General features: G+C 44.8%; 1 protein-coding gene across 1 annotated transcript; it reads left to right on the top strand.

Annotated features, from left to right (window-relative positions):
• The first annotated feature begins 309 nt into the window (after positions 1-309).
• DDX51 (DEAD-box helicase 51) lies at positions 310-10,781 on the top strand. Its single transcript, XM_075516178.1, has 16 exons — positions 310-399; positions 572-965; positions 1,357-1,601; positions 1,729-1,879; positions 3,297-3,442; positions 3,798-3,869; positions 4,058-4,164; positions 4,689-4,797; positions 5,364-5,509; positions 6,222-6,420; positions 7,035-7,150; positions 7,243-7,359; positions 8,299-8,400; positions 8,878-8,941; positions 9,156-9,290; positions 10,155-10,781. The coding sequence occupies exons 1-16, from the start codon at positions 373-375 to the stop codon at positions 10,179-10,181; spliced, it is 2,157 nt and encodes a 718-aa protein (XP_075372293.1). The 5' UTR covers positions 310-372; the 3' UTR covers positions 10,182-10,781.
• The last annotated feature ends 234 nt before the right edge of the window (positions 10,782-11,015 follow it).

Here is an 11,015-nt window from a genome sequence, read left to right as displayed (position 1 = left end):
GGTTACCTTCAGTGCTGTGGGAGCTGTGGTAAGCCTCTGTACTGACTGCTGGCCTGTCCCCGCAGCGATGCTGTGCTCTCCTGGGCCTCAGTGTCTCGGGGCCGGGCTCCCGCCATGCGGGGCTGGGGAGGGCCGCGACTGAGGTACTTTTCTTCCCTAAGCTTTTTCCCATCACCACCTTCCCGGCCTTCCCCCTCAGCCGCCCTTCCCGCCTCAGCCGCCCTCCCCTCCGGGCGCGCGCGGCGCTGCCCCTCCCCAGCCGGCAGGCGGCGCGCGCCCGCCCCCGCGCCTTCTGGAGCCTTCCGCCGCTGCCTCGCGCCACGCGGGCTCCGCTGACGTCATCTCCGTGCGCCCGGGCGGTGCGGCGCGGCCATGGCGCTCTTCTGCATCAACAGGTACCTTCTGCCCCGGGCGCTGCCCGGCCCTCAGCCCCGGCCCGGGCTGGCCGCGGCAGCTGGGTCCCGGCGTCCCCCCGCGGCAGGGACTCGAGCGGAGGGTGTCTGGCCAGCCGCGCCTGGTGGGGGCGGGCGGCGTGTGCCTGAGCAGGTTTTGTCTGGGCCGTTTCAGGTACGGCGGGGAGGAGGAGCAGGAGGAGGAGGGGGCCGAGGCGGAGGACCGGGCTCGGGTTCTGCTGGAGCGGCTGCGCCAGCAGGCGAAGGCCCGGCAGCTGAAGAAGCAGCAGGAGGCGCAGCCCGAGGGAGGGGAAGGCGAAGGCGAGCTGTCCGGAGGAGCCGGCCCAGGGGGCGCAGGGCAGAGCCCCGGGGGTGAGCCCGGGGAAGGGAAGAGAAAGAGGGAGAGTGAAGAGCAGTCCTGTGCGCAAGGACAGAAGAAACTAAAGCAGAAACAGCCTCGCAGCTCTTCTGAAGAAAGGGCGGATGCTGAGGAGGCAGCAGATGGCAGCACTCCATCGAAGAAGAAAGAAAATAGAAGAAAATCGAAAGTGCCTCAAGAGAGGACTGAAGCAGGTAACGATAAACTGGGGTCCTTTTGGTCGACACTTCTCAACGGAGAAGTAGACACAAGTTGCCCTTTGAGTAATTTGCCGAGTTTACCTGATGGTAAATTTTGTTTTCCTCTGCTACGTATGTTCCTAAGGTAATTCCTTTTTTAGGGGAAAGCCCCATATTGCAAATTTTGAGGGTCAGTTTAGCGGAAGGGAAGGAGGGAAACATGTCACCTCAGTCTTCAGTTGCTTCCATACCAATGAAGGAATGTTTGGCTTTTTAACTTGGATTTAGGAATAAAGAGGAGCTTGCAAGTTGTTGCTTAAGTCCTATGTTGTAAAATGTTCCCTACCTCCCTTTTCTGTAGCACGTTCTGACCTGTAGCTTTGTATTCCTGTTACCCAAATTCCAGATTCTGAAGAAGACATCAAACAACAGGAAAACAGAAGCAACCTTAAAAATAAGTCTTCTAAAAGGAAGAAGAGGGATGAGGAAACAGAGGGAGCTGAACCAAAGAAGAAAGATAACGGTGAAAGAGCTGAAAGAAATCAAAGCACAAAGGAGGAGCTGTCCTTAGCAGCCTTGGAGGAAGAGGCAAATCCTCCACCCTCAACTTTGGTGGTTCTTGGAGACTACGACAGAAAGCCAGTGCAGAAGGTAACTAGCTTGACTGAATTTTAATGATGGTCAGGAAGTAAGAGGCATCCTTACCAGCTTATTTTATGTATGGCATCGCCTGTTTGGTGGCAGAAACGCTTTGTTATTCTCCTTTCCCTCACCTCAGGTTCAGCCCTTCTTACCACAGTGGCTTGCTCAACCCAAACTACTGCAAAAACGTATCAGAGATAATCTAGTTCCAATCACAGACGTTCCAGGAATTCATCCCCGGCTGTTGAAAAAGCTGCAAATGAATGGCATAGAGTCATTTTTTCCAGGTACCTTGATAGTGCTTTTGTGTCTTTCTGAATTGACTTAATGTAGTTCCTACAGTCTGTTGCTGTATATTTTATGTAGTCAGTGAAGTAAAATATAGAACAAAATCAAGTTTAATGCATCAGAGTGATTGTACCAGTTTTAACCCTTCACTTTCAAATCTTTATCTAAGCTGAGTAATTGAAATCTGTTATCTAGTCATAAATGCAGCTCCACAAAATATAGTGGCTTGAAGTAATAGGTCACAGCTGCCAAAAGAGGGAGGTCTTACTTGTGTGCTCCCATTTCCCCCCCTTATGCCAGGCTTATGCTTTAGTTCCTTACCTTCCACCATCTCTGCTTCTGATCAGACCTCTCTGGGAACCTGTCCAACTCATTAAAGCACCAGAAAACTGTTCAAGCAAAAAAAGCTGTTGGTTTTCCATTATTTTACTGGTTTTGCAGACAAGTACAATAAATGCCAGCTCCTAAATCAGTAGAAAGCCCAGCTGGAAGCAGGGATAAGGAGAGGGAGAGAAGGGAAGGGAAGAAGGTGGGATCTCTGACCTTCAGGCAATTACTTGGTCCAGCTGAGCCTGGAGGCTTAGACTGTATCAGAGACTCATCAAGGTTATGTTGGAAAGCCAGCATGTGTCTTCTCTTTTTAAGTATGCTGTTACATAATAAATCAAGTCCAGCTTATAGCACTTGGTTGTAGATAAATCAAGCAGTGTCATGCTCTGTCTGGTAGTGATGGCGTCCACTGAAGTCATACATCATGTGCGTCACTAAGTATGGTCTTGTCATGGAGCTAGATCCCCTGGCTGCTAAACCTCATATAAACTAAAGTTGGCCAGTTTGTTAGGGCTTGTCATGGGACAGGGAAAGGAGAGAGCTCGTGCATAACAGCCAAAGCTGTTTGTACAGGACTGTTTGCTTCAGTCCTTGTGTACTCTCCTGCAGCGAACTTCAATGACTCTAAAGCCTATAGGAGTTGTGCATTTTGCTTCTTGGCAGATAAGGCTGCATTCCCATGCTGTTCCCATGCGTAGTTTTTGCTTCAAAGAAAGGATGCTTACAGACAAATATTCATAGATCTTTAAATCTGCGCAGGGCCATCCTAACATGAGAACGAGAAGACAGCTGTGAGTTGAAAACAATATTTAACACAGCAACATCCTAGCTGAGCACTAGAAATAGCTGAATTCTTGGAGAGGGAAATCTCTGTATTCCGTGCTAAGCTCCCATGAGTGAACAAGAACCAAGTAAGACCAGATAGTATCTCTGTTACCAGCTGGTTTTGATTTCTTCCTCTCTTGTGTCTATAGTAACAACAGCACAGATGTGGAAACAGATTCATTGTATATAACCACTTTTCTGGATACACTGGTTTTAGCCCAGTTAACTCTGTAGTTAATGTTTGTTTCCATTTTTGTTCAGTTCAAGCAGAGGTGATTCCCGCTATTCTCCAGAGTGCATCCAATGGGTATTTGATGGGGCAGGGAGGATACCGCCCCAAAGACATCTGCGTCTCAGCACCTACTGGCAGTGGTAAAACCCTGTCTTTTGTCATACCCATAGTACAGGTGAGTTTACCCCCAGTGAAATATCTGTAGGGAAAATGCTGGGGTTGCTTTTGTTCAAGTGAAACCTGAACTTAGAAGTAGGTCAAAAAGCCAAGGAATTTGTGGCTGCAAAGCAGCAGATTTTTAACTCGGAGCTGTCTCAGGGAGATGTATGAGTCCCCTTCATCTCAGCATCCCACTCCTTTTCTTGGACAACAGGCACAGCATGAGGAGCTGGGAGGATGGAGGGGAGTAAAATGGAAACATAAAACTCCATGAGGATGTGTCAAGCCCATCTCTTATCACTAGGTTAGATACAAGAACCCCCTTCTGTCCCCACTGCTTTCAGGGACTCATTTGGCCTTTGTTTCGGCAGGTTCTGCTAGATCGAGTAGTTTGCCAAGTACGAGCTCTGGTTGTTCTGCCCACCAAAGAACTGGCACAACAGGTATGTGGCTCTTCACCTTCTCTCTGAGCAGAACTGGGCCAGGGGGAAAGCTGGTGCAGTCAGTACTTTGCTTGGCTGTTCTGTGAAGCAGGTTGATGACCCTGTCAGTGAGTTTGATGTTGTTAGGATAATGGAAAGTATAACTTTAAATTATTTCATTGTGGCTAACAAAGCCTGTCTCTTCGCAGGTGAGTAAAGTTTTCAACATTTACACTGACGGGACAGGTCTGAAGGTCGTTTTGATTACTGGCCAGAAATCTTTTGCAAAGGAGCAGGAGATGCTTGTCCAGAAAAAGTAGGTTAAAAGGTCTCTTGATAAGGTTTATGGAGATTGTAAACTGTTTAATCTCAGTAAGCAGAGGTCAAAATATAGGCTATTGCATGACACCATTGTGCAGTAATGATTTTGGGTAGTGGGTTTATATGCTAGACACTCGTTGTTCTGTCTTTGTCAAAGTGCCTGCTACTACCCCTTTTTTGTGATTGTTAATGTTTGGTAGATTTTGGGGGTTCTTCACCAGCTGAGTAGAATGCAAACATTTACCATATACCCACAGGTACAAATGATTGTTATGGGATTTTGCTGCAACTAAGCTTTTTTTTTTAAGAGCAATGAAGAATGACTTTTTTTGTTTAAAATGAGGGTTTAGTGTCCAGCACTGCCTTTGCATGCTTTCCAAAGTAAAGTGCATATTTGAATTTTATTATTTCTCAGTTAAGTGAATAGTAGGAAAATCTTACGCTCTGCTGACCAAGGATCTCTGTTACTTGCTTTATGGTGTAGGGAGAAACTTACTGATGGGCTGCTTGTTCTTTCAGAGTGACAGGCTACTGCAGCCTGGCTGATATTGTTGTGGCTACACCAGGGCGGCTCACAGATCACATTAGCCAGACCCCGGGGTTCAGCCTGACGCAGCTTCGCTTCCTGGTGAGTCAACTCCACAGGTCTCCCATGTTAGTGCAAGGTCCACTACAGCTGTAATTCCTGCTTTCTTCTTGCATGGTACATAAACACATCTCAGTTGGAACTGTTGTACGGGCCTGGTCTATGCTCCAGATTGCTCAGGCAGCAGTCTCAAGATGAGATGTTTTATTCCAACTCATGATACCCGAGCCTCCACTCGCTTCCCCTTCTCTCTTAGCCTCTTGCTGACACAAACTCAGAGTAAAGCCTTATTGGTCAAGGTCAGGATAAATTATCAGACTGTAGCAGCTTCCACCATAGGGGAGTCTGTGCAGAAACATAGTTGCAATACATTTAGGATATGGAGATTTTTATCTCTTATTTGGAGACATGGATTTATGTGCAGATGAACATGTGTGTAGTTTGAATGTCAGGCTGGCTACCGAGTCACTGAAATAAAAGCAAAGTTCAGTTTTGGGATAGAAACTTCTGCCTTCATTTGATAATGATAATATTACAAAAGGAAAATAAAAGATGCCTAATGCTAGACAGTATTTAACAAGCAGTGGTTTTCATCCTTGTGAATTCAGATTGTAGATGAAGCTGACCGTATGATTGATGACATGCACCAGAACTGTCTGAACCAAATTGTCAAAGCTGCATTCCAAGTAGAAAATGACTCTGGCTCCAACATGCTTTTTCAGAGAACCAAACCAGGGCCTATAACAGCAGCCAGGTAAGTTGCCAAATGCATTTCTTTGAACCGGTAGCACGAACACCAGCACCTAGATGCTACTGCTGTGCTTCACAGTACTCCCTCACAGGCACTCCCAAAGCTTGTTTACTCTGAGAAATGTCTGCAAAGTAAGGCAGCTGCTTTTTTCAAAGCTTGAAAAAGCAGGCAGTGAACAGCTGATACTAGAGGATGTCTTTTAGACTGAAGCCTAAGTATTGTATTCTCCAAGCTTTCCTTCACTAGACTAAAGGAGCGTCAAAAGAATGCACAAATATTGCGAGTCTGTGATTCATTTGCACAGTAACTATAGTAATGCCCTCTGGCAAGCTGAGTAATGGATTTCAAGGAAGACTCTTGGAATTATCTATCTGCAGCTGCTGTTTTCATACAGCATGGTAGAGATGTGTCAGAAACTGAGATCAGCGACCAAGGAAGGAAGCAACTAGAATGAGGACACGGGTAACCAGGATGCAAGGATGTATGCAGGGGTAATGGATGTGGGTTGTGTGGTTGGTTGAGAGCGCTGATCAGTGTCGTCTGTGAACTCCACCATAAAACGAGGATGGAAAAGAACCTACAGGAAAGGCCCAGAGCAGGAAAAGAGCATCAAAAAGAGTTAATTGCTTCCCTCATAACATCATCTGAAGGCACTTGTGGAGGAACTCCTTTGCCCCATCCTCAAAGCTCAGTTTCCATGTGCTATTTATTTCAGCTCCTGCTATCCTCAGATACCCTTACAGAAACTGCTGTTTTCAGCCACGCTGACCCAGGACCCAGAGAAGCTACAGCAGCTGGACTTATTCCAGCCTCGCCTCTTCACATCTGTTTATTCTGAGAAAAAAACACTCGGAGATGGAACAGAGCCTGAACAAGAAACTAATAAGAAATACACGCTCCCCGAGGGGCTATCGGTATGACATTGAATACATTATACTTGAAGATCTGGAGTATCTAGTTATGTTTTTACCCTGTAAATAAATATGTCTTCCCTGTGATTCCTTGTATTACAGAGGTGCTGGGAGAAAGTGGCTTTGGGAGTATTTATGATCCAGAGAGCTCTACCTTTGTTCATTTGTTTTCTCATTACTGTTCATTTGGTTAAGACTGGATTTATTTATTTTTTTAAATTAAACTCTCTTCATGCAGAATTAAGTTTACAAGCAATAGGGAGTGGAGATATAAAGTAATAATAATGTATTAGCGCTTATATATAACATGCACTGCAAGGCATGCAGATGCAGGTCACCCTGTAGACAAGAAGGCAGTGCATGTTGTTACTTGCTGTGGAGAAATGAGAACATTAGAACAACACGGGTCTCCAGTCTCCACCTTGTGTTGTATCCTCCCAGCCTGTGACTGTGACTTGTTCTAAAGGAAGTAGTGTTGTGGGGTCTGGTTTTGCTGCTATTAATCAGCTGCAAAACATCCAAGCCTGTGTAGGTCAGGGACAGGTAGTGGGTTTCAGAGAAGATAGCCTTGGCAAGAAGTAATTTTTCTCTCTGAACTTCTTCCCTGTCAACTGCAGCAATGTTATGTGCCTTGTGACCTGAATTCCAAGCCTTTGCTCCTCTTGCATTTCATGCTGGCAATGAAATTTACCCGTGTGTTGTGCTTTACCAACTCCAGGGAAGCTTCTCACAGGTGAATATATTAATGAGATCACTATAGTAGGTATCTGTCAAGTAATGTTTGAAAGATGAAGAAGTGACTGTTTCTATCCTGTTTACCCACAGATTGTTCCTGCTGGTTCAAGCCTTTGGTGGAGTCACTGTGGCTGAATTTTCTTCTCGGCTACCTCCAAATGAGAGACAGAGAACCATGAAGGAATTTGAACAGGGAAAAATACAACTGTGAGCATGTCAAATGAGTTTCCTGCATGTCTTCCAACGTAGGCTATTTCCAGTGTGAAAAGCTAGGCAGAATCAAGGACACAGTTAAATGGGGTCCTCTGTAAAACAGCGTGCAGGAACCAACTTACAGAATGGGTGTGAGACCTGGGCTTGTGACTTTTGAATTGTTGCCCCTGCATGTAACTTGGCCTTGTTCTAACCTAGCTGTAATCTGGATTTCTGTGTGTTATTTCATAACAAGCAGTATAGGTAACTGCTTGTTCATATAGTTGCCCAAAACACATACAGTTCTGAAAATCTTAAGTTTATTGTCTGTGCGTGGGATCTGGTGCTTTTTGGAAGAAAATGGATGTTGGTGCTAGAACTATATATAGTATTAGTGCTTCCTACCAAAGAAACCCCTGATCAGACTGGCATACAGACTTACTTCTATCCATGTGTTTGATTTGCTTTGTGATTTCGGTAGCTATTGCATCTGTGGAATGTCTCTGAGAGGAAGGTAAATGTTTATTTTCTGGATTTTCTTTTTACTCAAACCCTGTGTTTAAATTCATCCTTGACTACTGGAATTTTGCACCTCTCTGTGTTCAATGCCTTTATGGAATCTTCAGATAGCTTATAGGTTTGTAAACTCCAGCGTGGTGGGAGCCGTCTGGCTTAGTGTCACTTGCTTGGAGAACCTGGAAACACCCAGTAACTTTTCAAGCACAGCAGTAGGTGACGAGCCTGTAGTGATATTTGGAGGTCTGCGGGCAACTAATAATGCCAGTGACAATACGGAGTGACTTACAATGCTGTTGTCGTGCTCAGAGGTCAGAAGCTGGCTGCCCGCTTTGAACGGAGATAAGCAAGAGTTGTGCTGTGTTCACTTGTGTTTCACTTGTGTGTGTAGTGCAAGAGATGTTACCTGAAAATGACTATATATACATTTAAAACCAGGTTAATCAGCACAGATGCCACTGCACGAGGGATTGACATTAAAGGAGTGAATTATGTAATAAACTATGATGCACCTCAGTTCATCAGGACATATATTCACCGGTAAGACAACCAGGAACAAAAGGAAGATGTTTGAGCTTGGTTTACTTTGAAATATTTAGCAAAGGTGACATGCACTTAAAAGGGTTTTTAGCTTTGTTTTTTTTTTTTACTTTAATGTGTAAATAGCTTTCTAATCAAAATTAAGCCCGTAGCATCACCAGGGTAATGCAGTATTGAAACAGAGAACTAGCATCCTGTTATAGAAAATGTATTTTACAGGAGCTAGAAATACTGTCCTGGACAGCATCAAGTGTTGGGTTTATAGATGTTCAGAAAACTGCAGCAGCTCAGCAGCTGTGAACGAGCCCTAAAAATGTTCATCCTTAGTAACATGTGGCTAGTCCTGCTGTGCTAACCTCAAAAACAGTGGAATCAGACTTTCTTAAATCTGGAGAATTTCAGAATCAGACTCGTGGGGCTGATAATGGCAGTGACTATGTGGCTAAACTGACTTGACGCTACTTTTTCCGTTTTCAGAGTTGGAAGAACGGCTCGTGCAGGAAAAGTGGGTGTTGCATTCAGCTTGGTCCTTAGAATTCAGGTATGTCGTTGGTGTGGAATTCATTTGATAAGGATGCATGCAGGGGCATAAGGAAGATAAGGTTCATACTACTTCCCACCTTTTCCAGTCAGCTGAGCTTTGTACTTGGAAACTTCAATTATTTCCTGACTAGGCAGCACGTTCCAAAATGTGCTCATTTTCTAGCTGATAGGCAGTGGGGTGTCTCATCTCCTGTGTCTGTTTTGTTATGCAGGAACGTAGGTTTCTGCGGATGTTGAAGGATGCCGGCATCCAAGACATAAAGAAGCACCCGGTGAAGGGCAACTCATTAAAGCCATTGGTGCAGCAATATGAGGAAGCTCTGTGTAAGCTTGAGAAGACAGTCAAGGTAATTGAAACGGGGAAGAAAATTAAAAAATCAAACTACAACTTGCACAGTTTATTGCAACTCATGGCTAGCACAAGTATTAGTGTCCAGAATCCTTTCCTTTTGCTGAGACATTTCCATTTCAGTGTGAAGACAGCATTTGTGGGTGCATCATTATGAAATACTCAGAAAGGGTGGGAAGGGGAGAAAGAGGTTTTCTGTTAAAAGAAAGGCAGCATCCCTGGAGGTATTTAAAAGACATGTAGACGTGGCACTTAGGGATGTGGTTTAGTGGTGGATTTAGCAGTGTTAGGTTTACAGCTGGACTCGATCTTAAGGGTCTTTTCCAACCTAAATGAGTCTATGATTCTATTCTATGATTTGTGGTGTTTCCTTTTCTGTTCTGCCTTTCTCTTTACCTTGAGCTGAGATTTTGGCAACTATGCAGAGGAAGGCAAACAAAATGCAGAGATTAAACCTTTTGTCATTACAGTTTTAAGACTGTGATTTACAGCTATGCTGACTAGAAGTTGGGTATTCCAAGGCAGGAAAGCATTTTCTGCGGGCCCTCCTTTATACACCAGTGGGAAGGTTGAGAGCTTTCAGACAAAAGCAGGGTAGCATTTAACTTGCCAGATGGGTAGACTGGGGATCCATAATGGACTTTGTGCTGTATGATTTGCGCAAGAGTTCTGCTCTCTAATTTGAGGACTCCTGATAAACATCTGTCATTGAAAAATGATGATTTTGAGTTGTAGACTAGGTACGTTTGAGAACTGGGGCAGAAAGGATTATTAAATTGTCCCATTGCTCCCTGAAGTCCTTTCTGTGTGACTCTGAGACAGCGGCATCTTCAGTCACCTTCTCAACTTTAATTTTGAACAGAATGAGCGAGCACAGAAACGAGCCTGAATGCATGGAAGCTGAGAATGTCGTGTTTCATGGCACTGAAGCTGCTGAGCGGGATAGGTCATGGACTACTACCCAGCACGGTAACAGTGAGACATGGTCCCTGCATGAAGCTGAATGGTTGGCTCCTCAACCTTATCATATCTGAAGTCAGCTATTACAGGCCTCATTCCCCTTTCAAGGGCACTGTGAACAGAGCTCAGTTACTGGTTTAAAAAAAAAAAAAATTTGATACACAGTTGTCTTGAAGAGGACTTTGCATCATACCCTCTGGCGTATGTAAAACTACCACCTGTGAAGAGAAGAGCCATTACACACCTCGTGAGCGTGGGCCTGGTGGAACTGCTGGTCTCCAAAGGCGAGGGCTGTGCCCTTCTTGCCTCTGAACTGGGACAATTAATGGTTCTGTCTTACTGCACAAGGAGCTGTATCTGCAGATGTATAAACACCTATACAGTGCCTACAGCAGAAGCATGTTTGAAGAGCTGCTGAAGTGACAGCAACTTCTAAATAAATACTATATATATTTTTAAAACAGTGTCTAATAAAGGTTCCTGGGCACAGGCATGGAGATAGCGTTGAAGGGATTTTTCACTTCTGTAGCCTTGTGCCTTTCCTGTCATTTTCTTGCCTATGTTGTTTCTTACCAACATTCAGTACTAGTAGTTACAGCGGGTATTATTAACCGATAAGTTGGTGTTAATGCAGACTAAAACGTCTGATGTCTAATGTGAATACACTGGAGTCAGCTATTATCACTGCAAGCCATAAATCTGTATTTGACACATGCCACTGATATTTTTAGCTGCCCCTGGCAGAAGGTTTAGTTATGTTGCA

Source organism: Mycteria americana, chromosome 13, assembly GCF_035582795.1.
Source record: "Mycteria americana isolate JAX WOST 10 ecotype Jacksonville Zoo and Gardens chromosome 13, USCA_MyAme_1.0, whole genome shotgun sequence".
Taxonomy (NCBI): domain Eukaryota; kingdom Metazoa; phylum Chordata; class Aves; order Ciconiiformes; family Ciconiidae; genus Mycteria; species Mycteria americana.
The sequence above is the reverse complement of the archived record's forward strand: the minus strand, read 5'-3'. Positions and strand labels throughout refer to the sequence as shown.

Coding starts and splice junctions, on each gene's coding strand:
- DDX51 (XM_075516178.1), top strand. CDS start 373: ATGGCGCTCTTCTGCATCAACAGGTAC. Junction 1,602..1,728: donor ACAGAAAGCCAGTGCAGAAG/GTAACTAGCTTG, acceptor CCCTCACCTCAG/GTTCAGCCCTTCTTACCACA. Junction 3,443..3,797: donor TTGTCATACCCATAGTACAG/GTGAGTTTACCC, acceptor TTGTTTCGGCAG/GTTCTGCTAGATCGAGTAGT.